Source organism: Rhinoderma darwinii, chromosome 7 (genome assembly GCF_050947455.1).
Source record: "Rhinoderma darwinii isolate aRhiDar2 chromosome 7, aRhiDar2.hap1, whole genome shotgun sequence".
In the NCBI taxonomy this organism is placed as follows: Eukaryota; Metazoa; Chordata; class Amphibia; order Anura; family Rhinodermatidae; genus Rhinoderma; species Rhinoderma darwinii.
Genome location: NC_134693.1, coordinates 54345278 through 54364040, shown reverse-complemented (window position 1 = coordinate 54364040; position 18763 = coordinate 54345278). Strand labels below are relative to the sequence as shown.

At 42.1% G+C, this 18763-nt stretch overlaps 1 protein-coding gene across 2 annotated transcripts in view; it reads right to left on the bottom strand.

The window, feature by feature from the left end:
* NEK7 (NIMA related kinase 7) overlaps positions 1–18763 on the bottom strand; it is a 116604-nt gene that overhangs the window by 75966 nt on the left and 21875 nt on the right. The window contains exon 2 of one of the 2 annotated variants that reach the window (XM_075833389.1): positions 13270–13352. The exons of the other annotated variant lie outside the window; for it this stretch is intronic. Coding sequence (XP_075689504.1) covers positions 13270–13326 — 57 coding nt within the window. The 5' untranslated portion in view covers positions 13327–13352. The remainder of the gene's footprint in view (positions 1–13269; positions 13353–18763) is intronic. 2 annotated transcript variants of the gene reach the window in all.

Below are 18763 nucleotides of genomic sequence, written 5' to 3'. Positions count from 1 at the left end.
ATTGTCACATGACCAGTGACCTTGTATTCTTGGCGCTGTGAGAACTGGGAAGAGGACATGTGTTTACAATCCAAAATGTCACATATCTGGGGGAAATCCAGCGGGAGCGCGGTCACGTGACAGGTTTCCAGAGCAGAAAAAGGCAGCATCTACCAAATGGTATGCACATTATTAAGTGGCTTAAATATGTGTCACTGATTGAATTAAATATATTGTTTGCAAGCTGGAAAGCGCCTTTAATCAATCTTTCTTGAGCAGTAAATATTTTTCAGTAACCAGGCTTTCATTTAAAGGGGAAAGCACCTGTGAACCCCACACTTCCAATCTCATCTCCTTAATTGAAACATCTTCTGCCAATTAGCTTTGAGAAGTCATGAATTAACACAAAGACTTTCTTAATTTCTCCCTGCACTGAATATGCTCAATAAAAGACATGTACAGTACAACTTCTGTTTTATTAATTTAGTTTGATTGTTTTTCTATAATTATGACTTGCATAAGAATCAGACCACATTTTATTAGTAATCAATGCAGAAAAGAAAGTTATTCTAAAGGGTTCACTTACTTCCACATTGCAAGGAGGAAATTTACTTAATAAAAAAGACAAATGGTACAAAATGTGTATGTTAATTGTTTAGTTAACCTGTGGAAGTTAAACGTCCAATAGTCGGGTCCTTAAAACCCACACCATAGTGTATTTACGGAGCAAAATTTTGCTTGCTGCCTGAGCGATCGGGCAGCTAAGTGTTGGGTGCCCGGCAGTTAGTGACTGCCAGGAACTCAGAGGAGAAGATAGAAGCAGGGCAAGCTGCTTCTATCTTCTCAGATTGTTTCTACACAGCGCTCAATGAGTGCGGTGTATAGAATAGAGACAGCAGCAGTGCCGCTGCCACTATTGGTCCCGGTGATCATGTGACTTGGGATGCGGTTAGCGGCAGGCTGTGCAAAAGACGACGAAATTAAAACTAAAAAGTATTTTCTGACCTTTGAGGGACAGACCATAATGACAAAAAAAAAGTTAATAAAAGTGCAAAACCGTAATAAACATAAAATACCCACCCAAAATAAACACCCCCCCCCCCCCCATCACCAATCATGGTCATAAAACCAAGGCCCCATGCACACGAACATGTTCTTGCGGCTGCAGTTGACCCGAAAATCTGCAGGTTAATTGTGGTCCCATTCATTTCTAAGGGCCCATGCACACAACCGTGGTTTCCACGGTCTGTGCATTGCCCAGGAGCCTGGTCCGCAAAAAGATAGGACATGTCTTATTACGCTCTTGTTTTGGGGACCAGGCTCATAGAAATTAATGCACGCGGCCATTCGAACCGAAAATCCCAGCCATGCACACCACTACGGTTGTGTGCATGATGCCTAACCCTGATCCAATTACCCTCAAATAGACATGTAATATATCAAACTTTATGGTACACAATGACCATCACAAATAAAAGGTCTGTTTTAGGGTAAAAATATATTACCAGAAAAAATTGGCTGAAAAGTAAAAGCATTTTTTTTACTATTATTTTAAAACTTTAAGCTTAGAATTTCCAGGATAATAAAAAGGATGTGAATAGAAATTATATAAAAAAAATTAATACATTAAAAAAAAAAAAAAAGACAAACCTGCATGGGCTACGGAAAAAAAACAAAGAATTAAAATTATAGACTTTTAACAAACGCGTGCTAAAAACAGCTGTACAGTGTCTGGTCCGAAAAGCTCAAAAATAGCTCGGTCCTGAACCGGATAAATATCATAAATTACGGTCTGTTTATCCTAGCACTCTATTCCTTTAGAATTTGGGGGTGTATGCCTCCTGGACCCAGTGACTAGTGTGTTTTAATGGAGGCAGCAATGCATTTCTTCCTAGGTTAGAAGGGAGACATTTAAAATAGCTTTCATAATATCAAGAACCAGCATACTCAACAATCTGATCGGATGAGAACGTTAACTGCAGTTACTTGAAATACACTTTGGCTTCATCTGTATTTTTGAAGATTAATGCCCTATTAAATTCTGCAACATACAAGCCAAGAGTACATCAAACAAAATAAAAATATACTAAATCATGTATTTGGTAAAAAACAAAAAGACAAACATTGCCATAATTATGATGTGTCCCAATTGCTTCCCATTTTAATCCAATAAGCAGCATTGTTAGGTAACCATGTTTCTCTACACTAATTTTAGCCTCACAGTTCAACGATTATTGGCCGGATTGAGGAGCAGTTACACCCCAGGAGCTATCTAAAGCATCACTACTGCTATACTGCAGGCCTTCTTTTACAAAAGGACCACTTCAAACCAATCTCATGTCAGTTATTTTACAATTGATACATTCTTTTGGTTACCTTCTATGTAGGCTTGTCTAGCATTCGAGCTGGACATTTTATAGACCCAACAGGACAGACAGGTTTAACGGTCATACTGACATTGTTCTATGGTGTCCTTATGGACTGCATCAGGGGTCAAAAACATGCAGCCCCTGAGGCTATCATCTGCGGCTCGTGTCATCTCCCTCAGGAGAGAAGAGATCAGGTCGTAGGAGGAGAGCACCAGCGCTCCTTCATGACGTCATGGAGTGCAGTCCCTTTTCCGCACTGCTGGATCGTTGGTGGTAGGTGAGCAATGGCCACACAGCCCCCAGTAGATAGTGCGACCTCCCTTGTAGATTGCAGCCCCCACCCCCATATAGATCGCTCCATTGGGGCTCCCTCTAGGAGTGTAATCTTCAGCCAGAGCGTTGCCCACGCTCTGGCTGTGGATTCCTCTGCTGGAGGAGCCCCTGAAGTCACTGTTCATATATGGACAGTGACTTCAGGGGCTCCTCCAGCAGAGGAATCCACAGCCAGAGCGTGGGCAACGCTCTGGCTGAAGATTACACTCCTAGAGGCAGCTATCTATAGGGGGTGTTTGTGGCACTATCTAAAAAGGGGCTGCCCAATCTGGACATTCTTGTGTCTGCCAAACGCTGCCAACTAAGCAGCAAGACTGCATTTACCAACACTTAAACTGGAATGTTAACATAAGCACGTGGAGTAAATTCGCAAGTTTCTGGTAAGTTTAAACCTAGTGATATTATTATAGTAATGTAGTATTCTAGTAATGTAGTACTATTATAGTAGTTCAAATAACTCATCGATTAAGGCCCTATGCACACGACTGTAAAACCAAGGACCGTAATACAGTCCAAGGTTTTATCGATCCATTCAGTTCTATTGGCCGCGGACACCTTTCCGTATCGATACAGATGGTTATCCGCACTGTAGAACTGCGCCGGGAAATATGGAGCATGTCTGTTTTTTTGTGTTTTACGGGCCGTGCTCCGATACGTTGTAGGGGAACACGGCCCAAAAAATGCGGGCGGCCATCAGTAGATGGCCGTGCCTGCAATCGCGGGCCGTGATTACGAGCACAGTTGTGTGGATGGGGCCTAACAATAATTTCTATTGTATCAAATTTGAAAGTAATGCGGCCCATCAACTTCACATTTTTTCTATGTGCGTCCTATTTACCTAGCAGAGTTTGAGACCCCTGGTCTATATGGTCTTCAGTGGTAAATAAAATAGTCATGTGAATTGCTATTTTTGCAAAGTTTAGACAGTGTATTTGACATTCAGTAGCGCTTACCACAAATCACCAGAGCATGAATACAACCTAGAATCACCGGTTCTGAAATTCTGTTTACAAATCTAGATGATTAAAAATGGTCTTATTGTAGATGGAGGTGTCCTCAACAAGTAACCAATTGTAAAGACTTGTTATGCTATTATTTTCAAATCAGTGCAGAATCGCCAATCCAAAACCCGGTCACATGGTGCCGGCAGGCGGTAGTTTCCTCTTACTTGATGACGCGCCGACATAGCCTCACGTGACTGTTGGCTGCCTCCTGCTCCAGTTCATGTCGGTGCATCATCAAGCACGTGATCGTAAGGGGCAGGCACTGTGACTGCAGTTACTCAACAGATAACAATTGCCAGCCCCTTGCGGTCACGAGCCGATACTAAAGAGTAAGGGAGCAAGGGACTGGCTTCCTTTTTTTTTTCACATTGATGGGAGCCCAGTCCTGATATGTGACTAGCTTAGCTATAGAATAGAGGACTAATGTCAGCCCCTTGTGGTCACATGGTCAGGTCTCGGCTCCCAGTAGTATGAAAGAAGAGTATTCTGGGATGTGTAGTGTTTTTATTTAGCGCACGCTGAAAGACTAAAGCAGGAAGTAAACCAGCAGCGTAGTCATTATATGGGGGAGTAGTATGTCATGAAAGTAAAAAAATTCAAGTTGATTATTCAAAGGAGGATGCCTAATGGTGTTTACATGTGTTTAGTACTTTAGGTTTCCTTTTTTCCTACTGCCGGATAACCCCTTTAAAGAGGCTCTGTCACCACATTATAAGTGGCCTAAGGAGATCGGCGCTATAATGTAGGTGACAGCAGTGCTTTTTATTTAATAAAACGATCTATTTTCACCACTTTATTAGCGATTTTAGATTTATGCTAATGAGTTTCTTAATGCCCAAGTGGGCGTATTTTACTTTAGACCAAGTGGGCGTTGTACAGGAGAGTGTATGACGCTGACCAATCATCGTCATACACTTCTCTCTATTCATTTCTTCAGCCCATAGGTATCCTTTTAGATCACTATGTGCTGTCTTATACTAACACATTAACGATACTGAAGTGTTTAGACAGTGAATAGACATTCCACGGGATGTCTATTCACAATCCCTGCACTTCGTTACTGTTTGTGGTACTTACAGCAGAGCAAGTGTAATCTCGCGAGATTACGCTGTAGATGACAGGTTACAACGAGATTAAGCTTGCTCTGCTGTAACTACCACAGAAACCGTAACAAAGTGCAGGGATTGTGAATAGACATCCCATGGAATGTCTATTCACTGTCTAAACACTTCAGTATCGTTAATGTGTTAGTATAAGACAGCACATAGCGATCTAAAAGGATCCCTATGAGCTGAAGAAATGAATGGAGAGAAGTGCATGACGCTGATTGGTCAGCGTCATAAACTCCTCTGTACAACGCCCACTTGGTCTAAAGTAAAAACACACCCACTTGGGCTTTAAGAAACTGCTTAGCATAAATCTAAAATCGCTAATAAAGTGGTGAAAATAGATCGTTTTTTTTAAATAAAAAGCATTACTGTCACCTACTTTATAGCGCCCATCTCCTTATGTAGGAGATAGGGCACTTATAATGTGGTGACAGAGCCTCTTTAAGGCTCCTTCAATGTTTCCTTGGGAGTAATATAAGTTCACAATATATTTCACCTAATGTGTATAACCTTGTTGGTCCTCAAAACATGTTGTGTTTGTCTAGTGGCACCTTTCGCAGTAAATCTGCATGAGCAATCACAAAGACATATGTAGTAAATAAAATAAAAAAATTTGATTAGACAAAACCTAGCTCTCTCTCAGACTTTGAAAACGCTTTCCAACTTGACAAAGATTAGCGTGACTCTCTAAGACACAGTGACAGCCGCATGCTGAGTCCAAAGTCTGGCTAATGTGTTTTGGCATGCGAGTTTGTAATCACACATTTACATATGCAATGACCTATATTTGCATGTCAGATCACACACTGTCTGGCTTGGTTAGGGCCAGGCGCCTCCCTGAGAGAGGAGACCAGAGTGGCTGTCCAAGGCCAGAGGGCCATGGGTTTGCTCTGTGAGATAGGGTGAAGCTGCCTCCACTGATTAGGCTGACGAGCCCTGAGCATTAGACACTTCATTAGAGGTAATCTGTTTAACAGTGGGTAGTGTATGCAAACTTCACAGCCCAATTTTAATGTTCCCATCCAATGCCTCCCCCACAATTCTTCCTTACAAAGGGCAGAGGGGTCACTGAATTAACAGTCTGTCGCATCTGCACTGTCACAAGAGTTCTGGAGTTAAAGAGTTCTACATGGATGAATGCCTCATTTTCTTCTATGAGGATTGCCGTAATTTGCCCAAAATATTGAAAAGAATTAAGAGGACTCATGAATGCTACATTGTACTAAATAAACATTAAACAATGGATAACAATTTTAAATATTTTTGTAGAAAGTCTGGATTTACAATTATTGATATCCAACATGGCACTAAAATCCAGAATGTATTTTGTAGATGTGTGGGATCATTTGCATTGTTTTGCAAAGTTTGAGAAGCTGGTTCATAAAAATTCGACAACGTACAAAAATGAACATAGTTCGCACATAAAGACAATCCTATTGATCGTGTACTTTGGTGTTCATGCACTTGGCATGTTTTGGGGCGATGTAGAACTGTCAGTGATTCAAGTGATGTTTTAGACATATTCAAGAGATTTAAAAAAATAAAAATAAATAACTTTAATATCAGAATACGTATGCAAGTTCTAGGTCAGGTCTAGAGTTTGTATTGAAAGAAGTTACAGAAACAGCCAAATGTTGATATTATGCCTAACGCACACGACCGTGTGTGCCGCCCAAGTCCAGTCCGTGATCCGTGGAAAGATCGCACATGTCCTATCTTTCCACGGATCCGAGACTCCGGTCCGTTTTCACAGACCCGATTCACCCACTAAGTGAATGGGTGCCCGATTCACTCACTAAGTGAAAAACGGCCCGAGAGGCACTCGGTCGTGTGCAACTGGTATTAGTCTATTTCTGTAATCCTAAAGCCAGGATCAAACACCGTTTCAATGCAGATTTTAGCTAAAAAAATGTAACCAAACACAAGAGTGGAGTCAAAAGTCAGGTGATGCATTAATCTTTTCTTTGAATTCCCTCTTTTGGATACACTTGTAAGTTTGGCTAAAAAAAAACGGAGCGTAAAATAGTGCCAAAAACGGAAAAAACAGTGCGTGCAATCCTGGCCTTATAGCGTTTGTATAGAGTGGCAGCAGACAGGCTTAACAGCTGCTCCTAAAATCTGCTCACTGTGGCCAGGTGATTGGGAAGAGGCGGGGGGGGGGCGGACGAGTTGTGACCTGACATTTATCACCTATCCAGGGAGTAAGTTAAGTGTTTAGGCCTAAATACCTCTTTAAATCAAAATATCCTAAGAAATTGGACTTTTGGAAGCCTTACCAAAGAGTTTACTAAAAAATCTTGTGTTTGAACATAAAAATAGTATCACATTGAATAGTTTTCACTATTAACCCAGACAAAGTCTGTGATAGCAAACAGGTGCTACCATATGTGAATGTCAGTCCAACACACTGTTAAAAGTTTCCGTTTCGGAACACATTTCCATCAATTCAAAGAAATATGAAAAATATGGCGCCCCAGATAACTTGTTCTTTTAGGGCATAATATTGTACTGTACTCGCCACAGCAGTGTTGTGTTCAATGTTTACAAGCACGGGAACCAGCGTGGGTAGGACTGCTGCAGTTCTGACTGGTAGATCTGCCTTTAGGTCTTGGTAGGCTCTAGGGTCCTTTGAAGTAATGGCACACAGCGCTCAGCAGCAAGAGACAAATAGGATGAATTCTGCCCCTCTACCCGACTCCTGCAGCAGCCTCAAGGTGAATAAATAGTACAAATTTGGAACAAAATGTGCATTAGTCATTTTTCTCTGTATGATGGCTGTCTATTAAACTTTATTAGAACATTGAATAAGCGACCCCTTATGTAGTTAATTCGGTAGTCTTTATTATTATTACTTGACTGCTACAAGTGAGCAAGATTAGCACGGATTTAACTTTAACCCCTTCCCAACATCCGCCGTATATATACGGCGCTGCCGGGCAGGGCTTCCCGCAAAGTGCTCTACCATTACGTCACGGTGATAGTGCAGGCTCAGGAGCTGAGCCCGTACCATCACCGCCGGGTGACAGCTGTATGTTACAGCTGGCATCCTGAGGTATCGGCCAGGACCGGAGCTAGCGTCCGATCCGGCCGATTAACCCCTCAGATGCTACGTTCAATAGAGATCGCAGCATGTGAGGAGTTTTTAGCCACCGGCACCCCAGCAACGTGATCGCTGGGTTGCTGGTGGCTGCAAATGCGATCGGAGGCCTAATACTTACCTCCCGGTCTGCCAGCAACGGAAGCCTCCTATGCCCCACTCTCCGGCGGGGCCTAAAAGGCTTCCGGTACCATCGGCAAGATGGTGCCAGCACAGCTTCCGGCTCAAAAGCTGAGCCGGCGTCATCAGCATTGGTTGTCCGCTGTATGTTACAGCGGAGACCACGCTGTAACGACAGGAACCGGAGCTAGCTTCGCTTCCTGCCATTAACCCCTTCGATGCAGCGATCCAATGCGATCGCTGCATCAAAGTGGTTTGTAGAAAAATCGGCGGCCTGCCATGCGATGGCAAGGCTGGCGACTGCTACTATGGCAACAGGAGGCCTAGCAATGGCCTCCTGTCTGCCATTACGGAAGCCGATTCGGCCCCGACCGGAGCCTGATCGGCTTGCTGTCAGTAAATAACTGACAGTTCTAATACATTGTACTACCTATGTAGTGCAATGTATTAGATCAAACAGTTGGACCTTCAAGTCCCCTAGTGGGACTAAAGAAAAGTGTAAAAATAAAAAGTTGTAAAAAATAAAATAAAAGTTTCAAATAATAACATAAAACACAATCGCCCTTTTTCCCTTATCAAGTCCTTTATTAATGAAAAAAAATAAATAAAACCATACATATTTGGTATCGCCACGCCCGTAACGACCTGAACTATAAAAATAAGTTATATATCCCGCACAGTGAACGCCGTAAAAAATAATGGCAGAATTGCTTTCTTTTCGGTCACTTTGTCTTCCATAAATTGAAATAAAAAAAAGGTATCAAAAAGTCGCATGTATCCAAAAACGGTACCTATAAAAACTATAGCTCGTCTCGCAAAAAACAAGCCCTCACACAGCTCAGTCGACGAAAAAAATGTAAAAAAAGTTATGGCTCTTACAACATGGCGACAGAAAAAAAATACATTTTTACAAAAGTAATTTTATTGTGCAAAAAGTTGTAAAACAAAAAAAGTGCTATAAATTAGGTATCGCCAGAATCAGACTGACCCGCAGAATAAAGTGAACATGTAGTTAACAAAGCATGGTAAACGCTGTAAAAAAAACGAAAAAAAAAAAAAACCACAACCCTAAAAAAAAAACAACCAACCCTAAACAAAACAACCCTAAAAAAAAAAGCCAGAATCTGTTTTTTGATTACCTTGCTTCCCCAAAAAAATAAAATAAAAGGATAACAAGTGATCAAAAAGTCGCATGTACCCCAAAATGGTACCATTAATAACTATAGCTCGTCCCGCAAATAAACAGCCCTCATACTAAGTCTATGAAAAAATGAAATAAGTTAAGGCTCCAATAAGTCAGGAAAGAAAAATATGCAGTTGTGCCGGCCCGAGGGGAACATTTTTTCTGTTTCAAGTGGCGATTTATCAAGGCTCTAAAATTAGGGAACCAGGAAGGGTAGGGCCCAAACATATCCGCTGGAAGTGAGGGCGCCCGTATTATACCAGGACAACACTTTCCCAGCAAAATTCCCCAAACTGCAAAGGTGCGGAGTGTGGACCAAATCGGAGAGAAGTAAAGACACCATTTATCAAGTGCGACACTGGCCTGTGCAGAAAGGATTGCTCCACAGCGTAACAAATATTTATGGATTATTTTATGGTTTACCCCATTATTATACCACCTGACTATGCCCCTGATGTACTCTGCCCAGCTTACATATGCCCCCACATTATAAACTGAAACACCAGCAATACTCAAACAAATCTACTACCAAGCAAAATCCGCCCTCCAAAAGCCAAATGGCACTCCCTCCCTTCTGAGCCCTACAGCGTATCCAAACAGCAGTTTACTTCCACATATATGGCACAGCCATACCGGGAGAACCCTTTTAACAATTTTTGGGGTGAGTGTCTACAGTGACATAAGCTGGGCACAACATATTTCCCACTGAAATGTCACATCTAGGGAAAAATTATAATTTTTACTTTGCACCATCCGCAGCGCAATCATTTATGGAAAAGACCTGTGGGGTGAAGATGCTCACTAGACCCCTTAAATGCCTTGAGGGGTGTAGTTTCCAAAATGGGGTCACTTTCTTTTATTATTTCACATCAGATCCTCTGCAATTGTGAACCAATACTTTATATGTCGCCAAATTAGGCCTTAATTTTGCATGGTACTCTCTCACTCCTGAGTCCTGACGATAGTCCAGGCAAAAGATTAGGGCCACATGTAGGGCGTTTCTAAAACCAGGAAAAACAGCATAATAATTAGAAAGCGGTCTTGTTATGGTGGCACAAGCTGGGAACCACATATTGGCATATCTATGGAAAAAATACAATTTTCACTCTGCAACATCGAGTGCACACTAATTTCTGCAAAACACCTGCGGGGTTAAAATGCTTGCTACACCCCTAGGTGAGTACCTTGAGGGGTGTAGTTTCCAAAATGGGGACACTTGTGGGGGGGTTTCCACTGTTTTAGTCCCACATGGGCTTTGCAAATGCGACATAGCGCCCAGAAACCAATCCAGTAAAATCTGCACGCCAAAAGCCAAATGGCACTCCTTCCCTTCTGAGCCCTACTGTGTGCCCAAAAAGCAGTTTATGAACACATATCGGGTATTGCCGTACCTCAGGAGAAATTGCTTTACAAACATTGTGGTTCTTTTTTTCTTTTATTTATTGAGAAAATGAAAAATTTTGAGCTAAATATACGTCTTATTGAAGAAAAAGGATTTTTTTTTTTTTTTTCACTGCCCAATTCTAATAAAATCTATAAAACCCCTGTGGAGTCAAAATGCTCAGTACACCCGTAGATGAATTCCTCAAGTGGTGTAGTTTCCAAAATGGGGTCACTTGTCGGAGGTTTCCACTGTTTTGTCCCTTCGGGGGCTTTGCAAATGCGACATGGCCTCTGCAAACCATTCCTGCTAAATTTGAGCTCCAAAAGCCAAATGGCACGCTTTCCCTTCTAAGCCCTGTCGTGTGCCCAAACAGCCATTTATGACCACATGTGGGGTGTTTTAATCTGGAGAAATTGCTTTACAAATGTGGCGGTGCTTTTTCTCCTTTAGTCCTTGTGGAAATGAGAAAAAATTAGCTAAACCTACATTTTCTTTGAAAGAATGTCGATTTTAATTTTCACGGCCTACTTCCAATAATTTCTGCAAAAAATCTGCGTGGTCAAAATGCTCACTATACCCCTAGATAAGTTCCTTGAGGGGTCTAGTTTCCCAAATGGGGTCACTTTTGGGGGATTTCCACTGTTTTGGCCCCGCAAGAGCCCTTCAAACCTGACATGGTGCCTAAAATATTTTCTAATAAAAAGAAGGCCCCAAAATCCAGTAGGTGCACCTTTGCTTCTGAGGCCAGTGCTTCAGTCCATTAGCACACTAGGGCCACATGTGGGATATTTCTAAAAACTGCAGAATCTGGGCAATAAATATTCAGTTGCATTTCACTGGTAAAACCTTCGTGTTACAAAAAAAAAAAATTGATTAAAAATGAATTTCTGCAACAAAGAGAGGAAATTTGTAAATGTCACCTCTACTTTGCTTTAATTCCTATGAAACATCTAAAGGGTTAAAAAACTTTCTAACTGCTGTTTTGAATACTTTGAGGGGTGAAGTTTTTAAAATGGGTTGACTTATTCAGGGTTTCTAATATATAAATCCCTCAAAGCCACGTCAGAACTGAACTGGCCCCTGTAAAAATAGCCTTTTGAAATTTTCTTGAAAATTTGATCAATTGCAGCTAAAGTTCTACGCCTCGTAACGTCCTAGAAAAAGAAAACTATATTCAAAAAATGATGCCGATCTAAAAGTAGACATATGGGGGATGTTAATTAGCAACAATTTTGTTCGGTATAACTGCCTGTCTTACTATCAGATACATTTAAATTTAGAAAAATGCAAATTTGTGCATTTTTTCAAAAATTTTTGCCGTTTTTCACAATTAAAATACTGAATGTATTGCGCAAATTTTGCCAGTAACAAAGTCCAATGTGTCACGAGAAAATCGCAGAATCGCTTTAATAGGTGATAGCATTCCGAAGTTATTACCACATAAAGTGAAACATGTCAGATTTGAAAAATGAGGCTCTGTCAGGAAGGTCAAAAGTGGTCAAAGCGGGAAGGGGTTAAAGGGGTTGTCCAGAATTAGAAAAACATGGCTGCTTTCTTCCAAAAATAGTGTCACACCTGTCCATAGGTTGTGTCTGGTATTGCAGTTCAGCTTCATTGAATTGACTAAGGCTGACTTGCAATACCACACACACAACCTGTGGACAGGTGTGGCACTGTTTATGGAAGAACGCAGACATGTTATTCTAATCCTGGACAACCCCTTTAAACCGCAGGTATAAAGACACACTAAAAGGTCCCCTGACACAAAGAGTTGATAAAGGACAAACTCCTTACAGCACAACTTGGGGGAGTAGTAATGTTTGAACCATTTAATAAGGGGTTGTCTCACCATGACAACCTCTTTCCATATGCCTTCTTAAAGGCGAAGCCCGTTAGGGCTGAGAGACGCTAACAAAGAACGGCTCTCACGAAGTAGGCCTGTCCATGTATTATATGGACAACCACTCATTTGAATGGCGAGCATGTTAATGTATGGCCAGCTATTGCTTCCACTGGTAATTTTAGCTGCTTGCCAGGTTGGCTTCAATTTAACAAAAAAAAATATTTTGGTGAGCCAACTCTTTTAAGCCTGCTTGTTTGAATAGAACAATACCACTTTAAGGGGTTGTCCAACTTCTGACAACTGATGACCTATCCACCGGAAAGGTCATCAGTAAGTCATCGGTGCGGGTCTGACACCCGTACCCCGCACCGATAAGCTGCTCCGGTGGCCTACGGGCACCAGATGTTGTGGCACATAATGCTATGGACGGAGCCCGGAAGCAGTTGGCTCCGTACATAGCATAGCGGCCGTGCTGCAGAACTGCTCCTATTCACTTGAATAGTAGCAGAGCTGCAGTACTGCAGCTCCGCCACTATTCCGTGGCCGGAGCTAACTGCTTCCGGCTTGTACGTCCGGACCAGCTGATCTGTGCGGGGCCTGGGTATCGAACCCCCACAGATCATGTACTGATGACCTGTCCGGTGGATAGGTCATCTGTTGTCAGAAACTGGAAAGCCCCTTTAACAATATATATATATATATATTTATTATAATTTCTGTATCGTAATGCCTTCTTAGAAGACGCAAGATGCAAAACTCAAAGTAGAGCTCAACAGCTTTTTTTATTTTTTAGTATATGAAATATAGAAGCATGCAAGCTAATTGCTGACTTCTCAAACTATTCATACCTGTGGCTGAAAAGGAGGGACAGGTGGTCCCTGCATGGCCGGACACTGCTCCTCCATTGCGTTCACACAGGCACCTCACAGCTCTGCAAGGACACATAATAATTAGTAGAAAATAATAGAAGTCTATGTGGAAGCAATGAATGAACAAGAACTTTACACTTGCACACATACAATTCACAAGCAGTACCCATTTAGGTACCATACCCAACTGGCATGGCGTACAAAACAGCTGCAAAATACAAACTATGCGAGTGGAAACCTCTAGATTATATCTCATCCGACCTCCAATGTGGCCATCATTCATAGAGCCTGGTCTATGGTCAAATCAAAAAATACCATTATTGACACCAGTGAATATAACCACAAACAAAATTATTTGGGGTGAAGAAAAAAATAGTGTGGACTTAAAAAGGGGTTATCCGGGTTATAAAAATGTATGGCCTATGCTCAGGATAGGCCATAAATATTAGACTGGTGGGGGCCCGACGGTCAGGAACCCCGCCTGTCAGCTGTTTGAAGGGGCAGTGGCGCTCGTATGAGCGCTGTAGCCTCTTCATCGTTTACACGTTTTTTTCATTCTGTTCGTATTTGCACATGCCTTTACAATTGTAGCGGCCGTGCATGGTATTGCACCACTCTACCGTTAGTCAGACTCCCACCGATCTAATATTAATGGCCTATAATGAGGATAGACATCAATTTTTAGAACTCCTTTAAAATTAAAATAGCCAGTTCGGTCATTAACATGTTCGGCTAGGCTATGTGCATGGTATTTCTAAGCAGCTGGAGGAGATTACTTGCGCCAGACCATTTAAGGGCCTGTTCACATCACCGTTCATTTCCGTTGCGGGGTTCACCCGACGGAACCCTCCGACGGAACCCCGGAACGGAAATGAACGGTGATATGAACAGGCCCTAAATGGAGCTACTAGGGTAATTTAACATAAAACAGCCATTAATTCCTTCACTCTGGCCTCCAAACGTCGTTTTTTTTCAAGGAGCTCTGGTCACTAGAAGTCCTTAAAAGGGTTATCCGGGGACCAAAAATTGTGGGGCCATGTCGGAGCGTCATCATTATTTCGAAAAGCTCCAGCACTTCCGGGAACAATTCACAAGGTTTGAACCACACCATTTAGTACAGAATTTTAAATTAAAGTAGATTAGTAAGTTACTACGTTTTACATAAATTATTGCAATGCAATTTTTATCCCCGGATAACCCCTTTAACATCATAAAAAAATAAAGTGGCTGTTTGTTACTAGGCTGTACAGCAGAAGTTGCCAATAAACACCTCCGGTTGACAAAAACTTAGTACTCTTGAGCTATTAGCTGAAGCTACACCTCAGACTTCTGCTCTGTCCGCCTCCTTCATGTACATTCTACACATTATACTGGTAATAGAGTGCTGCTCCCTTTCAATCAATTCCATCAGCTTCCTGGTCCAAATGCAAGGAGGACATAGCTAAAAAGAGTAATCCAGTTTTATGTAAATAAATCTTAATTACTGATGAATGAGAATTTCTTCAAATTTTGTGTTTCGAATTCCTTACCATTGTCAAGATCTCTGTATAAGGCCTCATGCACACGACCGTAGCAATGTGCACGGCCGGGATTTTCGGGTCGGCCGGCTGCGGACTGTCAGCCGCGAGCCGCCCGCACATACCGGGCCATGCACATGGCCGCGGCCATTATTTTCAATGAACCCGGAGCGCAGAAGACGGCCGTAATAAGGCATTTCCGTTCTTTCTGCGGTGCGGGCTCCCAGGCCATGCATTACCGTAAAAACTACGGTCGTGTGCACGGCCCCATAGAAATGAATGGGGCCGCAATTCTCCCATGGATTTTCAGGGGAATAGCGGCCGCAAAAGCACGTTCGTGTGTATGGGGCCTAAGGTCAGTGAACATAAACATTTTTGTTTACTTCCAGAGACTGAAACCCATTACAGACCTACCACGTCTTGAGAATACTAGCTGAAAATTTGCTAAAATTGTTTCCAGTCTAGATAATGTTCTGCGAGCTAAATAGATCAGCAGCCACAAAACTATAGATAGTAAAAATAAGGCTATGGGGCCAGTTCACATCACCGTTTCCGTTTCGGGGTTCTGTCGAAGGATGTGAAAAGGCCCTTATTGCGGGGTTGCACTAGATGTCGGGTCTCCATTGAGAGCACAACATACGTCAACGCATTTCTGAAATATTTTAGATCAAACTTACATAAATGGTTTAAAAAAAAAAAAAAAAGTGTCAGTTTGTCAAATATTAAAAACAGAACATAAATCCATCATAAAATAGTTTTAATGTAATGATACCTTCAGATGGCCACAGAATCAAGTCTGAAAATTTAACTACCATGAAGGCTTGAACACACTACTGCCAGAACATACATCAAAAAGCATAAGCAGTAATGAGACTGCAAAAGAAAAAAGGCAGTAACTAGTAGTAAAAAATGTCCCGTCTGCTAAAGTAGTAGCCAAGAGAAATGTCTCACAAGAAAATGTTTAAGAAAGAAGGAGGAGAGTAGAGGTATTAAACTATTCAATGTATTCCCTTAATAGTGTAGAATACAAAAACATAACATATGTATAAATATATATTTTATTGTCAAGTGTAAACACATGCAAGAAGCGATCAGCGATAATTTGGTCGTTTGTAGTTGATTGAATTTTTTTTTGCAGACTTAAAAATTAGCGTTTTTCGCAGTACAACCACTCGTGTAAAAGCGCTTATCGTTTATAATGGAATCATCATGAGCGGAAGAAAAATAAGCGATCGCTCAATCCGTTGCGAAAAAATAAACAATTATTGTAAGATAAATGCAAGGCTTCGGAACGCTAACATTAGCGATCGGCGCTCGTTTTAACAATCTGCTGCATCTTTCCATGTAAAAAGACCCTTAGCTCTAATGCACAGAACAGTGTATGTCGTCCAAGTCCCGTCCGTGATCCGTGGAAAGACAGGACATGTTCTATCTTTCCTCAGATCGGAGTCTGGTTCTGTTTCAGACCCGATTCACCCACTAAAGTAAATGGGTCCGTGAAAATTATCGGATGCCGTGAAAACCAGCCCAAGTGGCACTCTGTCGTGTGCAAGAGGTCTTCTAGTTTTAAACGTTGCAGCACTTTTTTTCTCTTAGGCTGGGGTCACACGACCTATTTTCAGACGTAACGGAGGTGTTTTACGCCTCAAATTACGTCTGAAAAACCGGCTCCAATACGTCGGCAAACATCTGACCATTACTTTCAATGAGCTTTATGATGTATTGTGCCGATGACCTGTCATTTTACGCGTCGCTGTCAAAAGACTACGTGTAAAATTACAGCCTCGTCAAAAGAAGTGCAGGACACTTCTTGGGATGTAATTGGAGAAGTTTTTCATTGACTCCAATGAAAACCAGCTCCAATTACGTCCGTAATGGACGCCTCGCAAAACGTGAGTACATGCAATTACGTCTGAAATTCAGGAGCAGTTTCAGACGTAATTGCTGTTATTGTGAGCACATACCGTAAAGGGTATGTTCACACGCTTACTAAAAAACGTCTGAAAATACGGTGCGGTTTTCAGAGAAAACAGCCTCTGATTTTCAGGCGTTTTTGAAGCTGAAAATGAAGCTTCTTCTAATTTGGAGCTTCTTTTGAGGCATATTTCATAGTGTTCAATGGAAAATCAGCTCCAAAAAACGCCTCAAAAAGTGACATGCTACTTCGTTTTATGGAGCGTCTTGTTACGCTTCGTTTTTTTTAAAACCGTGGCATAAAAAGACGCCCCATATGAACTAAATGCTATTTTCCTCATTGATTTCAATGGGCAGATGTTTGTAGGCGTTCAGCTTCCGTTATTTCAGGCGTTTTTCGAGGCGTAAACGCCACAAAATTTACATAAATCATACTTTTGTTTGTCTGAATTGATTAGACCCAAGAAATCACAGTTTCAGGAGAGAAAAAAAAACAAAATCTCTTTATTCCAGCGCAGTTAGAGAAGGATAACTGAAATCCGGTTGGTTGCTATAGACAACCAAGCCACTCTGCTCAAATTTTGATACACTGGGGGCCAATTGCACAACTAGAAACAGCCATTTATCCGAAAAAAATTGGGAAGAAATTAAAGTACAGATGTACGCCAGTATTCGGGTAACATGTCGCAAGTTATGGTCCAGAAAAGTGCAGATTTTTGCAGTGTTACGCCACCTCCACTACTTCTTAAAAAAAATGTGCCTCAATAAATTAGTCGTATGTTACTTGGGCTTCAGACCAAGACATGTGTATGAAACGCCAATCTTCGTAAAACTACGCCACCTTTCCTGGCTACCCCCATTGGACAAGACTTCCCATTGTTTTCCTCCTATATAAATGGACTGTTGCTAAGCAGTTGCTATACTGTAACAAATGCATCTTCACCTTAAGTTATTAGGCCAGTCTATCCCAACTGGGATCACTTGGAACCACGATAGACCTGCCAGAAGTGTCTCCTAAAATGCATCTACGACAGCAGGTCTGTCGGCATCAGTGGCGGAACTACCGCCGCCCAGCACACAAGGCCCGAGCACTGGCCAGCGTCAGGATGTGAAAAGAACAAGGGACGGAACAGGGCTCTAACTAAAATTTGCAGGTTGGTCTTAATGAAGTTAGCCCCTCCAGAGTAACCGCCATGTGCAGAACGGACAGCAGCTAGACGGGCAGGGAGTGACTCAATAAGGTGCTGGTAAGTTCTCAGGTATCTGGAGCCATGCGGACTGCAGTTCATCCCACGTTTGCTGGAGGGTGCGTGGGGGAGGATCCATAGAGCAAACAAGACAATTGAGGTGGTCCCACAGATGCTTAATTGGGTTAAAGTCTGGCGAGTTAGGGGGCCAGGGAAGTACTTGGAAGTCTTGGTCGTACTCTTCCAACCACTGTCAGACATTTCTAGCTGTGTGACTTGTCACATTGTCTTGCTGGAAGACTCCATCTGCCCCAGGAAAGACAAACAGCATGTATGGGTGGACAGGATCTGCAACGATGGATTCATACCAAAATCGGTTCAGAGAGCCTTCCACATGGATTAGCGGGCCCAGAGAATGCCATGAAGAAAAAAAAAAAGAAAAAAAAAATCAAAAAAAAAAAATCGCCAGAACATAACACTGCCACCAGGTTGTGTTCTTCCAGCAATGGTTGCAGGGTGTTTTTCTTTGATGTTTCTCACCTGACACGCCAACGTCCATCCGTTTGACTAAGCAGAAAACGTGGCTCATCGGAGAAGCCAACCCTTTGCCAATCATCGGTGATCTAATTCCAATACTGCTGAGGAAATTGAATTTTTTTTTTCCCAATGCACCTCTGTAAGCATAAGAGCAGTGGCCAGCCGTCTACTTCGGAGCCCCATACGCAGTAGGGTTTGCTGAACTACTGTTTTAGACACACGTCTGGTAGAACCCTGGCTGATTTTCAGTGAGCAGACTATCACCCCTCACATCAATAGCACGTAGTGCTCTGCAGTTTCCAGGTCGGTTATTCCCAA